Source organism: Oxyura jamaicensis, chromosome 1 (assembly GCF_011077185.1).
Source record: "Oxyura jamaicensis isolate SHBP4307 breed ruddy duck chromosome 1, BPBGC_Ojam_1.0, whole genome shotgun sequence".
NCBI lineage: Eukaryota > Metazoa > Chordata > Aves > Anseriformes > Anatidae > Oxyura > Oxyura jamaicensis.
Window position 1 is genome coordinate 31,377,818 of NC_048893.1, and position 18,356 is coordinate 31,396,173.

Below are 18,356 nucleotides of genomic sequence, written 5' to 3' on the forward strand. Positions count from 1 at the left end.
CAGCATGATAAATACAGGTCAAAATGCACTGTCAAGTCTTAAACATGAGACATTAAAGATTATGTTAGACAGATGTATCCTACATCTAAGCTATAGACTGTTACTATGTCAACTTGAGATAAATTTGGCACCTTGTTTAGCAGTTCCAAGATAAAACTCATTAATGAAGATGAAAGCTAAACTCTTTTACTCCAATACATACAGAACTAAATTATTAAGACTTCAAATAAAACACATACTTTTAACCCCCAGATCTTCTCTGCTGACATCCAAATACAAGCTGGGAACTATTACAGACAGCTACAGTTTCTTATAAAAATAAGAGGAATTATGTCCAGCAGTTACCAAAATATAGAAATTGATATTAGCTCCTCCAACAACAATGGATTTGTTAGTTATTATTTTAACAATATTTTAATAATAATTATTATATAATATTACTATTAAAATATTAATATTTTAATATTAATCAAATATTAACTATTTATATTAAATATTTATGTTAACTATTAATATTTGAATATTTTAATTTGTTAATTGTTATTTTCTTTTTTCTTTTCAGTTATTTAAACTGAAAAAATATATAGAAATGAAGATTTGTTATGAACACTAACCAGAACTATAATGCAACAATAATAAGGTCTTGAACTTTTACCTCTGACCATTCTGTGTAGTGCCAACTTGTCAACATGCAGTCACCATGACAAGGCTCTCTGGTTGGTGGTTTCTGCTGATCGGCACAGTACCTATCATCCACTGGAGCAGTGAGTCCTTTTGAAGCAGAGTACTTCATGCAGTGGATTTCTATAGACCGATAACCTGGGCCACACTTTGATGTGCAGTCACTTTTGCCAACACTGTGCCACCTACAAAGATAAACTGTTATAGGAAGCTAACTACGTTTTAAAAAGTAAAACTATGGTTAATTAGGTGCTCAGAGAATGTACCTAAAATTGTAATACAAATACACATTTTAGGCAACAGATAAAACTATAAAATCTGTATCGGGACTGAAATTTTCAGAGCAATATAAAAGAATTTGACTCATCTTTTGAAATTTAAAGGTCCTTTTGTCTAAATCTCCCAGGAGACTTTGAAAAATGTAAGCTATAATTCTAACCCTTCATCTTCTGAACACTTCAGTGTGGGCTTTTTTGGAGTGCAAAGACACAAGTCTGTGTTTCAAATTCATTCCAGTGAAAAATATATTGTACCCAGTAATACAATTTTTGTGTGACAGAATATAGAGGACAGATTCACAATCCTATTCAAAAGACATTGAACTTCATGAATAAGAATTAGAAAAATACATTAATTCTACTTAATTTCAAAAGTGTAAGCCTAATATATAAACCTATTATATCAACATACTTGAGGAAGGGAGGAATGAGAGAAGAGGTGGTGGGAGGGACGATGTAACAGTCAATTGCTTTGTTTCAGTCTCTGTCAACAAAAATAGGAAAGACCTCAGTAGTTTCATCAGTTAGGAACCTCTTTTTACCTTAATTCACATTCTGTATTACACTCTTCTGAGACATCTGGTACAGGAGGTATAAATTCACATCTTTGATCAGATACTACCACATGATCACTTTTACGTATGCATGTCATTCTCCTTCTTCGAATACCTTGAAAACAAGAAAAGTGGAAAAAGGGCTGAAATAAGAGAGCCTTTCTACAGTAATGAAACCCATTAATCATTTAGGAATTTAACTGAGATACTCCATTAGCACTAATCTTTTTATACAGGAGAGTCTGCACAAGTATTAGCCTTGTCCTAGTCATGCCCACCACCACTGCCATCTCCCAGCTACACTGCAGTGGTTTCATGAGGATATGAAACTCTAGAAAACTACAATTAATACAAACTGCAACAGCAAATCTATTCATTAGGCTAAGTATTCCATTTGTATCACCTCTCCTTTCCTAATTACCAAATTAGTGAACAACAACACTGTATTACCTAAGAGGTCACAATTCTTTCTTTCAGGAAGCAGAAAGTTTGAGCAGAGTACCTAAAAGAACTAGAATGTTTGGAAAAGTAGCACAGTTGACAGACGCGCTGCTTCCCTAGCACATTAATATGTCTACAGCCTGACTCAAAATCCAAAGAAACTCACCATTCTCTGTCTCAAGTACAGGCATTTCTAACTCCTGTATAAGAGAATTTAACAAAAATCTGTGTACGTACACTTTATATATACATTGCATATATATTGTGGCTCCATTTTTGCGTTATAATGGCCTATAGCATGACAGTTTAAAATCATGTTCCCAAATAGCTTCACTCCAAATAGCAGATAACTGAAACAAGCTGAAGAAAGAGATATGGAAGACACTAGACAAACCACTCAGTCACCATCTGGAAATATGATAACAGAAGCTTAATGCATCTTTGTAGATATACAATTTCACTTACGAAGGGTACATTATACTCAATTAAACTATTTTCTATAAGCCAGTCCTATAGCTAGAAAAGAAAGGAGGACAAATGTAATTTTGGATATAGATTGGATATTGTGCTGCATAAATACTGAAATCAAGAAAACAAAATCAGAAGCTATTCTGCCCTTAAATGCTACATGTGCCTAAAATTACTGAGAATACTGAGTTTCTTCCTTAGTAGAGGTGACAAATCTGAGTGCTTAAGACCAGTCCCTTCCTAAATGCCATCAGGTCTTTGGATCTGCTGACAAAAGAATTCACAGTACCTTGGCACATCCTGCTGCAGTCCTGCCAGGGTCCATAAGGATCCCACGTAAACAGCTCACTTCTGTCTTCTATTGGGATATTGAATGAATAACGCACATCAGGGTTGTATAAATTCCCTACACACAAAACCTTAATTGAGATAAAATGATAACTGTTTTTCAGTGAAATTGAGCATGAAATAAGATAATGAACACAATGACTGCGTAGAAAATTTTTAAACTTACGAAAAAAAAAGTAAACATTTACCTGTAAGGTTAACTCTTCTTCAATTCTATCAGTGCTGTTAATTCGTTCTACTGTATTATTTGAACCATTGTACTCAAAAATGGCTCCTTGTATATTGATTTCTCTTTTTGACATGCTTACAACAAAATTTCCATTCAAGATGAAATTTCCATGAATATCAGATAACGCTGTAAGTAAAAAACAAAAACAACAACAACAACAAAAAAAAAAACATTATTGGAAGTAAAGCAACTATTTTGATTAAAAGGTTATATCAATCAAAATTCCTAAAAATGTCTTTGCATCAACACTCTTTTAGTCCATGTGTAAGTTTTTATAGTTCTAGTGAACAGTTTCTAAATGTTTATGAATTTAATTCCAATCATCAGTAGCTTTCACCTGAGCAGTTGTCATGGATTTTCTCTGCAATAACACTTTACTATAATAATATTTGTTCTGCTGAAAGCTGACTACAGTCATCACTCTTAAATTTGGTTAGGTTCTGCTGGAGAACAGAACAAGTATTATTCATATTTGTGCCCAATTCTACAGTTCACATTCTTCTACTTACTAGAAGTATTTTTAGTTAAGTGGCTAACTAAATAGCTACTTACTAAAAGAAATTTAGAAGTAAAAATAAAGTAAATTATTAGGCATTTACAATTTAAAAAATAATAAACAGTTTATTATAACAATGAAGATAAATAACAAAGTAAAAATAAGTAAAATATTTAGTAAAGGCATGCTATGTATCAGGGAGTGAGGGTTTTTTCTGTATCGTGTGAGATGCACAAGCAACAGCAGGGCATCAGGCAGCAAGAAAAAAAAAAGAATGCTCTGAAGTCTGTTGAGTAGAATGGTAATTGAAAAAGAAAAAAGGAAATTATGCATCAATATACTTTCAGGCACTTCAGAGGTAACATAAATTTTGCAAAATTAGACAACCAAGGTTTTTGGTACAATTCACTTGGTATGGTTCACATGTTCTTTGTTTCTCTCATGTTTGCAAATTTATCAAGAAATTTATCAAAATGTGATCTTTATACTCAGACATGACAGAAAAAGCAGAAATGTGAAATGACTGATGTTTGATGACTGCTTCATCTGTAAATAAACCACATGCTTCCAAAGTTTGAAAACACAAATGCCTGCATTATTCTTTAGTTGACTCATGATGATTTAATTAACATGGCCACCACAAAGTCAAAAATTGACAAAATCTTACAACGTGCTTTAATTCTCCTCTGACAACTGAACACACATTTAGGAATTAGAACTCTATCATCATCTCATTTTTCTTAAAACTAACATCTACAGAGAGAATCAGGCAAATGATGATAATGATTACATATTTACTCTAAAGACTTTATCAGACTTGTGACTGTGTGTTTAGAGCAGACCTCTGGCAAAAGCGCAAGAACTATCTATCAGAGTTATACACAGGAGGCTTTTACCAAGGTAGTTGTCATCTTCCGGTTTCCCTGAGTAGCTGTGCTGCCGAATATCGATGTTCGTTGCTCCTTTGGGAATCTTTACTACAACATTGTAACCTGCAATGTAATTATTCACAAATTAATTGCAGAAAAAATACTTAAGTACTAGTAGATAGGAGTATAAGTTCAACTAGTTTTATTGACAAAAACCTAGAGTGCACCAGCAACTACTGCTGCTGAATACCCTCATGTTTAGGAAGGAAATGTGAGTATTTTTATGCATATTAAATTTCGTTTACTTTTTTTTTTTTTTAATCAGTTGAACTGAAACTTATTTTCATAACTCAAGGGACAATTAAAAATGATTCCTGTGTTCAGCAATGTGAATTCTGTTCTTCGACACTAACATGAGCTAAACCTATTCAGAAAAATCTCTTGAGAGCTAGCAGTACTCTAAAGAGCAGTCAGATATGTGGGACTCAGGAAACATGGTGGCTGCTCAGAGTTTAAGAACAAAACTTTCTGAATGATACCTGAATAAGTCACTTAAACTAAGGTACCTCCATTCCTTGTCTGTACAATTGGGTTAGTTTTTCTCTGCCTTACAAGAGACATGACAACACTCTAAAGAACAAGTCATAAATACTCAAATAGTGCAGTGCTGCAATAGATGTAGGTGTGTTGGATAAACAAGCCATGCCAGATCCACATTCTCCAACACAAAGTGTTACCCTAGTGTGTGCCCTCTAAAATATAAATGCTTCACTAATGAGCATTTGTTTCCTATAATACCTCCAATGAGAATGATGGTCTTGAGGTATCAAAATAGATGCACTAAGATCTGTGTATTAGAACTGTTGACCTGTACATACACATAAGCAAAAAGAAAAAGTTGTTTCTCACACATACTAATTATAAATTTAAAAGGATCCCTATGTCTAAGAACAACTGAATATGGCAAACATAGGAAACAATAATAAACACAAACACACAATCTAAAGCATTAATATAATCTTTGCTAACATTGCCACTTGTTTTGCTGTGTTTTGAAGACTTGACTGAATTTAACTTTAGTTAGTTGACTCATATATGTGGGATGCAAATTAAATGGCAATATCCTTTTTCAATTTCTTAATTCACTAACTTCCCAGTGCTTTTAATCTAATAAAACTATGTCATGCATTTAAAATGAACATTTAATCTAATCACAGGTCCATCACAGTTACCAGCTGGGGGCAGCACAGCAATTGCAAATTGGCATGCCGCTTGCGCTGGATAAATGTTTGGTAAATCTTCCAAAATTACTGGGAAGAAAACCAAAACACACTAAAAAGCTCCTCACCACACACACTGAAAACCTTGTGGTAATAGGAAGACAGAAGACAAGATATGCAAGGAAACTATAAATAAAACTGCCTAGCATATAGGACAGGATACCAGATCATGTACTAAGGCAGTGAGAAAGACAATTTTCCAGGAAATCATCACATACTCTAGTCTGATGCAATAATAGGCAGAGCACATAATGAGATGACCATTTCCTAAACTGGGAGCTAAGCAAATTAGCGTTTCATTGTAATGAATGCTTATGATTGTTTCACTGCTGTCTAAACACTTAATGACAACATCACAATCATCATCATAACTGTATGAAGCCCCGACTGCTCTTGTCTCATCCCAGATTCTGCCTCAGTAAAATGGCTTGTGACAGTATGGAACAAGACCAGTTACAGTTAAAAGAAAAAGACTAGGTTCACAGACCGGCATCATTATTGAGTGATGCCTAACTCAGGACTCTTTGACAAGAACATTTCCTCAGACAGTGTTTTCAGTCATTAGCCTGGGGATGTCATAGACCTCCCATGAACAGAGTTTAGTGGTTGGCTAGCTACAACCTCTTGTTTGCAGTGCTGCACTCCTGCCTGAGCACAGCTGAGTGATAATCCCTTATGTTATAGCTTACTAACCAGTAGTGTAGTTCAGTATCATCTTTTATATAACTCCAAGATGCAAACAGAATGTAAATCATTCAACTGAGTATAAAAACTCCACCAAAATATTAAAACAAGGTTTTCCTGATCCTAAAAATAAAATTTTAAAAAGAAAAAATAAACTTTTTTTCATCTTTTTTTTTTTTTTCGTACTGAATTTTGTTCTCATGCCCTGTTGAAGACCAGCTAAGCCACAGAAATATTCAAATGAGTATTTTTAGCAAAAAAAAAAAAAAAGCCAGGATGGCAATATTTATAAAGAATCTTAGAGAACAAAATCTTATATTTATAAAGAATCTTAGAGAACAAAACATGAAACATATTGAATTACACTGTAGTGAAAGCCCACAATAACTGAAGGACACCCAGCAGTGGCTCCAGCCAGCAGTTGTTCAAGGAACATATGGAAAGAACTCAGGACCCTCCATACTTTCTGTGGTAACAGGTTGGGAAATTTTCTTTATCATACTCTTCACAGAGAATACAGTCATCTAGCTTCCCAATATAAGTATGAACTCCTGACTTTTTCCCTCAGAATATATAGTCCTACATTATGTCAGTTAAAGTATATGGGAAAACAAATGAAACAGTTGCTTTCAAATCAGACTACCTTATGTCATAAAAAGAAAAAAAATGAGCTTCCATTATTCATAATTTACTACTTGATATAAAATGATAGAGATTTTTTTAGAAGAATCATTTTGTTAAAAAAATACAGTAAATTAAAATTTCATTACTTGGTAGAATTAATTTCACTTAGGAGAAAATAAATCCGAGATGACACAAAGCTGATAAACAACAGTGTTAATGTCAACCATATTTAAATGAATGGCAGTTTCAGTATACTGCTTATTTGTATTAAATATATTTGTGACATAATTAATGTGATACTCGTAAATGAAAAGATCTTTCATAGTGGTGGAAAACAAAAAACTGACAGTCCTTTACTCAGAGTTATCAAAATCATACATAATTTTCCTGCAGAGTTTTCACACATTCAGAAATCCAGTCTCCAATAACAATAGTTGTTTGTGTCTTCTTCCAGCATCTCAGGACAAACACAAGAAAAGTTGCGTGTATTTGTATAGGAGGGGTACTTACAGCCCACCCTTAAGCTTTTTGGTACTTTTTGCATGGTACAAGCCCTCTGCCAGGAAATAAAAAATCCATCAGGATACTGGGCATACTTTCCTCTTTGACTAGCAATCCCTTTGTAATTCCTTTGTCCTGTGAAGATCCTATTTGGCATCTCTCCAGGTGTCACTTCGCCTGTGGTCTCTTTCAACCAATGAAGCCACATGAAGAGGCCTTTTGGAATATGATATTAATCCAGAGACTTCTGTCCTAATGTTCTACACTCTGACTATTGACCTGCACTGATACATACATATGACAGTCTCTCCATACTTCCCAGAATGGACTACATGTACAAGAACTATTGGTAGCTCTATTAGAGAAATTAAATCAAAGAAATATAAAGTACCAGAGATTTCCAGAAGACTTTCTCACTCCTTACATGCCAATGAAGAGAAAAGAACATAAATGTTGCTGCCCATATTCTCTGTAAAGAAAAGGGTCACATTTCACAGGCTTTCACTAAAGGGAAAAAGAAAGCTCACCAGCTGCTCACACCACAGCCCTCTTGATATCTCCTTACACAACCAAAAGGAGATACTTCCAGATAAGAGAGATCACAACATGCACAGCAGGAAGCATTCTTCCCTTTAAAGTACTTCTGCCCTCATCATATCTTTTTTAATGTCTTTTGTTTTGACCTTAGAACAGATTGGTTTTTGCCCCTTGAATGGGTCAGTGTGTCACAGCGCTTGCCTCTGCATCCTTGAGGGCACGTGTGACTGACAATCAGAGGTATTTTTTTGTTGGTAGGGGCCCTAAAGAACATACACTGAGATTCCACTTCCTCAAACAGATAATACCATCTCTAAGCCATACTGAAACGTACATTAAGATTAAGATTAAAAAAAAAAAAAGAAAAGCAAAACATACCATAACGAGCACTGTTGAAAGTACCTGCAAGAGTCTTACATGAAGAATTGTCACCACCACAGATTCCACATTTGTCTCTCCTTGCCTTGGAATTCAAAACATGATCACAGCCTGCTTGCTACAAGAAAATACAATCCCGTTTCATTCAGCCCAACGTAAAGCAATGAAAACATACAATGTAAATTTCCCACTCCCCAAAAACATTTTTATTCACTGTATATATCTAGTCTTCCTTGGCAATTCATGAAAAACCTTTTATGTTTTCAGGTGCTGTAACGTACAGGCAAAACACAGTAGTTGTGTTGTACTAAGAACGTATAATCCAAATACACTTAATATGCCAAGAACTGTACAAGAATACATAACAGCATGCAAAGACTTTGTATAAAAAAATCAACACAGCGTATCAACTTTAAGGTATATTTGCATTAAAAAGTCTTTGAATCCTAAAATCAGTATGTATTTTTATATAGACATCAATTCTATTAAAGTCTGTCACTACAACAAAACAAGAAAAGGAAAATTTGTAGACTAGCGTAAGAACACTTCATTTATGTATCTTTATTTAATCTTCTCTTTTTTACATGATCATAAACAGGACTTCCTATTTTCTCTTGATATATACTCTAAAAAAGGGTACATTTTCTCCTCATCCTGAATTTAGCCAGTTTCACTGCTTAGGGACATGGTTTAGTGGGTGACATTGGTAGTTGGACCAGATGACCTTGAAGGTCTTTTCCAACCTTAATGATTCTATGATTCTACCTGGGATGGACAACAAATGTCTTGATTTTTTTTAATATACGTGTTCTAACAAAATCTTGTGGCACTTGTATTAACTGCTATTAAACAAACGATGCTGAAATGATTCCTTTCAAGGGTCCATTCCACCTGATTTTGCAATGAAACCATAAATGTGTGATCTATCTACCCTCAGATATTTTAGTTTTTCACTTCTTTGCTAGCAGAAATATGATGGTAATAATCAGATAGCATGATTCTTTACTCCCTTTAATGCCAATTTTGGATCAGCTTCTCTCAGTTCATGTGGACAATATTAACCCTCTCACACATCAGGTTTAATAAGACTGAACACACTGTGGGTGTTCAGAGTCAGCTCTATGTTCTTCACTTAATTGCCTCCATTTCCAGATCTTAATTTGGTAGGGATTAAAATTAACTGAGGTAAATTCAAAACATATTGCTTTACATACTTTCAGTAATGGTTATTTTGGATGTATATTTATTTAGTAACTTTTTAACCATCTGTTAAAATTGATTTTAATAATTAGTAAGTTTAGATTTAAATACCCTGCATAAGCCTTGAACACAAAGGTCATTGGTTTCTGCTCCACAGGGAGTACCATCAGCAACTCTGTCCTTCAGCTGATAGTAGGAAGTTGTTCCAGAAACTCGGCAAAAAAGTTTACAGCGATCTTTCATAGAAACTGGAAAGAAAATCCAACAGGTTTCTTGACTGTTTTAGGACTTTAGTTAAAATAACATTTTTATTTTGATAATTGAAAAAAATATATAATCACTTACTACCACTGTATTTTGGAAGCCAGCGAACAGCAGACGTAAGACCATTGATGTTAAAGTGTTTGCCATCAAATTCAGAGCACTGTTGCTCCCGGAAATCTTTTTTGCCCTTTGGACATGAATCAGTATTACATGATCGAAATTTCATCCTGCGGCCAACACAGTACTTTCCTCCATTTCTTGGTCTAATAAAAACAGTTAAATGTAAAACATTCTCTCTCTGTTTCTAAAATTCCTGTTTTCCATGAAAAGTGGTTTGACCTACTGATCTAAAAGGGAAAATCTCATGCAGCATTCTGTCAGACTTGCACTGACATTCCCCGCCCAAACCCCGTATCTTCTATTGCACTGGGTGTACATTTGTACCCATGTGAAGAAAATAAAAAATCCACATAAAAGATTACTGCTGGGGAAGGTGGTAATCAAGTTATTGATGCTAATGTCTAATATCTTTAATGTCTATTATATTAAATGTTTTTTTTTTTAATTTCTCTTATATTCATCATAATTTTGCCTGGTAAAAGGCATTATTAACTTCAATGCTTCCATCAACTTAGCCCTATTTTCACCGAAGCATCACCTCCCTCAGTAATTTTAAATTATTATTTTAAAGAGTGACAACAAAGAAGATAAAATTAAGAGCTGGTACACTCTTCTCTTTAGCCTTAATGTCAGTTTCGGTTTGTAGATCAAAAGGTCTAAAAAGGGAGAATTGTGGACAACAGACCATTTACTCTTAAGTCTAACAGACATTTCCTAACTTAAAATCCTGTTCAGTATTATCAGATTCTTGGGGAGAAAAGAAAATAAATAATGCAATGGCATATTGATATTACCAGATACTAAGACTGACACAGCCATATGTAATAGGAATCTTGCCTACTCATCAAAAAAAATAATAACCTGGGGTGATTTGATTGAGGTTCATTTATCCTGCAGATAATACCAAGATGACATTACTTCGTAAAAATAAAAACGATACCCATAGCTGTGGCTCTTGTTCTGTAGAAGTTAAGGGTAAAGTTCTCACTGACCTTTGTTACAGTGAATGAAACCCACATGGAATTATTCAGTCAGTGGAAGTGTCTTATTAAAAAGCGAAGTTGTAAATGACCCTACTGTAACCAGTGTTCCTTGTGAACATTACTGGTGGTGATGCTGTCAAAGGGCCTCAAATCTAAACAAATCAAGTGTTTCGCTAAAAAGATTACCTGGCAACCTATCTATTTTCATTTTGCAGCTTTCAGTCCATAAAAAGTATCAGAAAGTTTAAATAAACCATCAACATTTAGAAAAAAAAAAAAAAAAAAAAAAAAAGTAAGTCCTCAGATCTATCTATAAATGTGAATGATAAATGTGAGGCAAAAGTAATCTAAAAGTTCCCTGCATTTTGGAGTATCTAAACTTAGCCCTCTTTTCAAACATTGATGAAACAAGCATTTGCTTATTGGAGCTTTGAACAAATTTATGCAACCATAATACCTTAATTTTGTTTTGAATGAATCCATTATGTTGTAATACCTTCATTATGCTCTAATGTAAAAGAACAGCAAAAAACATACTCCGGTCTATTACACAGCCTGGTCGTGCTCTTGATTCCACCTCCACAAGTTCTTGAACACGAGCTGTAAGGTCCCCATGGCCCCCATTCTCCATCTACAGGACGTGTCTCCATTTCTCTGCTCACACAAATTCCATGGCGGCAGTGCTGCACAGTTGACAAAGCAAAATTTGTAAGTAAAGCAAAAGCTTACTATATATGAAAGAAAATTAACCCTACTCTTAACCTGGGTCTGGACATTTTCTAACATTCAAATTTCTATATGGTATCTTACCCAGTGGTATAAGCTCTCAGGGTTATCAGCATTTTCAAAAATGCTGTCTAGAATCCTTTGAAAAAGCCTCTCTACAAAATTCCTTGGAAATCCTTTCTGTGAAAAGCCACCAGAAGCTGAGTATATCGTGAAATCTTGCTATTTACTCAAATGCCTATACTAGAACCTCAAAATCCTGCTCTTGGATTCCTGATCTGTTTTCATACACAAACTTGAAAAACAGATTTGTGCCCACTGCCTCTTGTTCTGGCATGGGGCATGACTGAAGAGAGCCTGGCTCCATGTTCTTTGCACCCTCCCTTCAGGTATTTATATAATATAAATATATTTATATTAAATTATATATTATATTATATAAATATATATTTACCTGATAATAGAATATATATATGTATGTAAAATACGTATATATTTACATACATAAAGAAGAGATCCCCCCTGAGCCTTCTCTTCTCCAGGCTGAACAGCCCCAGCTCTCTCAGCCTTTTCTTATAGGAGAGGTGCTCCAGTCCATCATCTTCACAGCCCTTTGCTGGACTCTCTCCATTATGTCCATTTCTTTCTTGTGCTAGGGAGCCCAGAACTGGACCCAGCACTCCAGACGCAGCCTCACCAGTGCTCAGCAGAGGGGAAGGATCACCTCCCTTGACCTGCTGGCGATACTTTGCCTAATCATTGTCAATCAGACTAATGTTGTGACTTAACACCAAAAAGACACCATGCTTTCAGTGGGCATCTGCATATCACCGCAGTGCTTACTGTTACCTTTTATTACTTTTTTTTAGATGCCTTTAGGGTACTTTTGTACCTCAACCTTCTAGTACTTGTAGAAGGTAAAACAATTACAAACATAAAAGATATGGTGACACTATGTGAAAGTGCAAGGTAAACATGAAAAACATTAACATCTTGCCTTTCCAAGAATTGTCATTAACATCTTACAAAATAATATTTTACTGCTTTGGGCTGAGGATTCTAAACCCCACTTCACTGAAGAAATACCCCATCCAAACATGAGAATAGGACCTAGAGTTTAGGTTCTTCTTCCATCCACAAAAACATTTACAATAACTTGAAGGGAGAGTTCAGAAAAAGACAGAGTTGTAAAATGAAATTTTATACCCACAACAGCATTATTTTGATCCATAAAAATGCAAAGCACATGTTCACATCTGGGATTTTAATAGCTTACTCAACAAACTTGTCTCAGCTATTATTTTGCTACATTCCTACAGAAGCAACATGATGAAGTCACAGTAGAAAACTCAGGCACCAGACGCATTCCAGATGTTCCTCTTTGCTTCCTTGAATCACTGCTTCACTGAGAACACTGATACACAGAACTCTCATAAACTTAAATATAATCACTAACATTTTTTTTCCTACATTTGTTATGGCAAATATAATGCATGCATCATGTGAAATGGCTATCACTTGTAATTCCAAACATACTGATTACAGCAAGTGGCAACTCTGCTTCAGCAAGGGTCAAGAGTAGTTTTTCTGTCAAAAAGGCAGTAAGTCTGACCCAAATCCACATGCAATTATTATATCTGCAGATAGGAGAGGGAGGGTTAACGGTTTAAGTTTGGGATCAATGAACCTACAGGTACCCGTATTCATATTTCTTCATTGCCTGCTTACAAGAAGTAGCTTGACTGATACTTATGGATTAAACTATGACAGGACAGTAACTGATTTCAGGTACTTCCAGTGTATCTCATAGCTAGTGTGCTTGATAAGTTTCAGGAAAGAAAGTTTGAAAGAAATTATGAAAGTGTTGTCAGGCTATGATCAACTTTGACTAAATCAAGATGATAGATGGACACAGAAAAGCATCAGAGCTCTTCAGAAATCAAGGACTTCATACAGAGCTTGGTATGATTCAACAGGAAAAGGACTCCAAGTTCACTCTTGCAGCCTGCATTCTCCAGAGCTACCGCCGTGGCTTTTGAAGACCTTGGGGCAAAGATTGAGACACAGACAGTGGAGTGTGAGAGGACATAGTTTCATGAATCAGAGTCCTGTGTAGCCATGCAGAAAAGAAGGCTTGGAAAAAAATAGATTATCTGGTTTGAAACACCACCATGTTTCCATGGATATTGCTGGTAGCTGCTGATGCTGCTAAAAGAAAAGAAGATGATTGAACAGAACAGAAAAGTACTTGGGGGACATGAAAAAGACAAAGTGTCGCAGAAGTGGACATTATAGTCTGTATTTTGCTTTTGAAATATCCAGTTATATTGCTCTGATTTTTTTTTTTTCTGATAAAATATGATTTCTTCACTCCTGATACCCTGACAGAGCTCTGAGAATGACTAAGCCAGTGGATAGAACAGGAAGAGAAAGCTGTGGTGGACTGAATGTGTGAAAGGAAAGTGGGCATACCTGGTGTCACAAAACAGATAACCAGTAAAGGCAATGCAGAAGCATAATATCTGTTCACTATAGAGCATCTGGCCTATAGCTGAAGTCTGAGCATAAGCACTCTTAAAGTAGACTCAAATTACATAGAAATGGGAAAAGAGTATGAACCTTAGAAGTTATAGAGATTCAGCATGAATGAGCACGAGCAATGAACGAAGACTGAAAATAAGAACATCCACTTAGACAAATGATTCTGTGATTCCGTGATATACTAAATTCATTGTCGCATCCAGTGAGCAGCCTACCTCAGACTAATCATACAGCATAGATCTTAATTATGAAGATAATCCCATGGTAACTTTGATTAAAGAGAAAAGACAAAAAAGCACTAACCATTTAATATTTTTCATATCATTGTGCCTCAATACACAATAAAAATAACATTTAACTAAAAACTACATTTAAATAATAACTTTATGTTATGGCTACATATATTATTGTCCTTAGGAAGACAATCCAGGAATGAATAGCTTTGGATGTGTCTCACAAAAAAAAAAAAAAAAAAAAAAAAAAAAAGAAACATTTTCAAGCAATGGTCTGCAGAAATTAACCACTGCAAAGTTAGCAAATGTTCACGTACAGCATGTCTAGATATATTTACAATTATTTTCTCTCTGAAATACCAATGAGGCCAAAGGATTTAAAGACTGTATCACCTGCTTCAGGGAAGTTCTGTGTGATGTTAGAACCTGGCAGAAGCTTAGACTTCCTACGGATCTCTTTGAAGTCAAAAAAGCAAAGAAGAACACCTGAAGCGATGTAACACAACATGAGTATCAATGGAGTGAGAAACCATTCTCAGAGACAGAAGAATTGCTACATACAGGCTGCTGTCAAATCTAACTAATCAGAATGTATAAAGAAGTAGATAAAGAGAGAAAATTTCAACCTTTGGTAGAAGCCCAGCAAGTAAGAACAATTCATTTTTGCAGATAACTCTAGGATGAACAAAGTACAGTTTGATCAAATCAAATGAGTTTTACTAGACATCAGATTGCAGTAAATGGTTTCTATTTTTGTAATAGTAATTCTAGATAATTAATAATACTAAAACTATAGAATTATTACCGGAATCTCTCAAATTTTGAATAAATTATTTTCTTTATTCTCTACTAAGACCCTGAAGTAAGTTGGGCTGAGTTTTCCCTTTAGTCACATAAGAAAATCTTACCCGTACCTACTAGCAATACTACATAAACTAAGAAGTCATTGAGCTCCACAGGTGAGTGCACGTACTAAAGAAACCTCTTTCAAAAAGCTTGCATGGTGACAGGTGGCATATGACGAGAAGATATTCCACTGAGCTCAGAAAGAGCAGTTTCCTCATCCTCTTGAGAGACTCTGATAATATTAAATTTATACCTTCTTATATTTTGGGAAATTACAGAAATAAGGACTGTTATAGAGCACTCCATAAAGCAAGATACACTAGTCAGACACACAAATTGAAGAAAAACAAGATTACTGTGAAAGTGAACTCGTGTCAAATCTAAGCTTAAAATGCAAATAAACTGCAAATAAAATGAAATGAACTGCAAATGCCTTAAATAGATCTTTTTATATTTATCACAGCAAAAATGCTACAAGCACCAAATATAAATGTATTCAGCATGCTCACAACTACTAGTTACAATTACTAGTCACCATGTCTTAACCTCACTAAAATCAAAAGAAACTCACCCACTGAGCTTGAAAGGAACTGTCCCTTAGATAGAAACAGATGACAATTTGTCAGATTAATTGCTGCTCTTTCTTACATCTTTCAGAGGTAATGACTGTAATTAGCTCTTCACTTCCTAGAGAAAACTGTTTGGTTTCACTGCAGCAATTGCATAAAATAGGTTTTTGTATTATTATAAAAAAGAAACAGTCTGATGTTAGCAAATTGGAGTCAATTGAATTAAATGATACATATGAAGTTTATATAACTTATGAACTTCCTTTCTGATCAATCACTGACTGAAAAAATTGATTTAACGTTATATATCTTGTTATATCACCAGATGTAAACAAGCAAAGCTTCCATTGCAACCTTCAAATAACTTTTCTTAAATTTTCAGGAGAGAAGAAATCTTTGAGACACAGTTTACCCACTAAATTGTTAACCATTAGGGCAGTATTTTCAAACTTCTCACTTCTTATGTCTTATCAAATACAGCAAAAAAAAATAAAAAGGCAATCTTTGAAGATTAAAAGTTATCGGGGGAACTTTAGTAATAACTGAGTGAAATATAGCTTATTACACATAGAAATTAGATCAGAATTTTTGAAAACATCTTTGAATGTATAAAATTATTAGAAGACAAAGATTAACATTGCTCCCACAGCCCCTGAAGCTGGCAAAGCACACTACTATTACAAACAGCTCAGCATAATAAACCTGCCAGACTTAAGATAAACACTGTCATATCTGAGCATGTCAAAGTCTCTGAAATATTTAAATATTTATTTTCACAGTCCCTCGATGGGTGAGAAAATATTTCTGTTTGCTGGTAGTGAACTGAGACAGGGAGAAACCAAAGAGTAGATCAGCAAAGAACTCGAGCATCTTATTTCTGTTCACGTCCCAAGCTACATGCAAATCCAAAACTAAGACCCTCAAATCCTCATTGTTAACACTGGATTCAATTACCATCCACCAGTACTTCTGTTTCTATCATGGTATTATAAGTGCCTTGACTACATCTAGTATCTAGTTATTCATGACTCCCCTGCCAAGCCCAAGACAGGCTATGTTCTCAGAGGATACAGATCAAGATCTGCATTCAAAAAAATAAAAATAATTAAAAAAAATAAATGCCAGATAAGGAAGTAGTGAGCTGCCACGTCTCATCCTCTAAACACTCTTGATGAAATAAACCAACAAGCAGAGAAGTCCAGCTTCCATTTCTTCCTTTTTATGTCTCAAAAAATTCAATCTGTCTCTCATACAGCCAGGTCGAATAAAACACTTTATGGTGTAAATGGATGAGAATTTCTGGTTTTTAGCCCTGAACAGATTCAAGTATCTTGAATCTAGTAACAAGTATCTACAGTAGGCAAAGCAGGTTGTGTGGTTAAGGTACTTACTGGAATAGATGAAAAGGTACTGATACATGCTTTCACATTTTGTCTGAAACAAACATAATACACAAATATCTACTAAAGCCAGGAGTCTAATACAAACTCTTCTTCCAAAAAAGAGTACTCCTATACCTAAGTCACTCATACTTAATTAGTTCTGGCTCAGTCAAACAGCCTCAACAAAAGAAATTGGGGGAATATGCTTTTGGGATGTTTGCTTTCCATCAACGACTTTGCCATATGCAAGCTTTGAAAAACCAAGGCTTACCATTCCCACACCACAAACCGTTCCATCAGCCAATGGCATGTGCTGAGTACGACATCCCTTGTGAACTCCTTCTGTACTTGTGCACCATAAGCGTTTGCATTGTTTCTTCAAAAAACAAAAACAAAACAATTACCTTTGTTGTACCTCAGATATCAGTTGGGATATTTGCATTGTTTATCTCATAATATATGTGTTTAATGTGTTGCTATTAGTACTATTAGTGTTCACACATAACTCCTCTCTCACCCCCCCCAGAATGGATTTTGTATAACACTAAGCAGGAAAGTGGAAAATTTGAAACAGACCTAATCAGAAATAAATAGATGACTTTATTTTCTAATTCAGTAGATTATTTAATTTAAAAAAGCATGTACAAGGTTATGGTTGATACTATGCAGCACGATATGAGAATAATGTCCAGACAAAGACACTAATTGGAATTATTTTTATAAACTCAATGGCCAGAATATAAGAAAAAAACCTTCTTTTCAGATTGTTAAAAAGACTCTTAATGGACAAATGCCATTTATGGATAACTAAATTTACAAAGCAGTCTTCAGTAACCATCCCCAGGTCTTCGAATCCCTCTACTTTTCTGTAATATTCTTATAAAACCTGACTCTTCCTAAACAGTACTTTACCTCAACAACAGCTCTACTTAATTCAGTCTGAATCTGATCTTAAATTGTCTCCTCTAATAGCTCCAACAAGCCATGGAAAACAAGTACAGGTATTCTACAAGTTGATCCAAAATCTCTGTGTGACATCTTGACAGAAACAAATGAAGCCGTAACACTATTTGTCATCATGTATTGTACTGGCAAACAGGCCACACTAAGTTTTCGAAATGCAA

At 34.9% G+C, this 18,356-nt stretch overlaps 1 protein-coding gene across 6 annotated transcripts in view; it reads right to left on the bottom strand.

The window, feature by feature from the left end:
* The window catches only part of ADAMTS20 (ADAM metallopeptidase with thrombospondin type 1 motif 20), a 93,565-nt gene that overhangs the window by 41,109 nt on the left and 34,100 nt on the right, over positions 1 to 18,356 (bottom strand). For 3 of the 6 annotated variants that reach the window (XR_004751371.1, XM_035328242.1, XM_035328278.1), the window contains 10 exons: positions 17,504 to 17,608; positions 11,473 to 11,618; positions 9,914 to 10,095; positions 9,680 to 9,816; positions 8,369 to 8,486; positions 4,392 to 4,487; positions 2,959 to 3,125; positions 2,712 to 2,841; positions 1,502 to 1,628; positions 656 to 866 (listed from right to left, as the gene is read on the bottom strand). Coding sequence is in view for 5 of the 6 variants with exons in the window: in XM_035328242.1 (XP_035184133.1) it covers positions 656 to 866; positions 1,502 to 1,628; positions 2,712 to 2,841; positions 2,959 to 3,125; positions 4,392 to 4,487; positions 8,369 to 8,486; positions 9,680 to 9,816; positions 9,914 to 10,095; positions 11,473 to 11,618; positions 17,504 to 17,608 (1,419 nt within the window). In the remaining variant the exon portion in view is untranslated. The remainder of the gene's footprint in view (positions 1 to 655; positions 867 to 1,501; positions 1,629 to 2,711; positions 2,842 to 2,958; positions 3,126 to 4,391; positions 4,488 to 8,368; positions 8,487 to 9,679; positions 9,817 to 9,913; positions 10,096 to 11,472; positions 11,619 to 17,503; positions 17,609 to 18,356) is intronic. The other 3 variants (XM_035328249.1, XM_035328269.1, XM_035328262.1) reach the window with 3 other exon arrangements.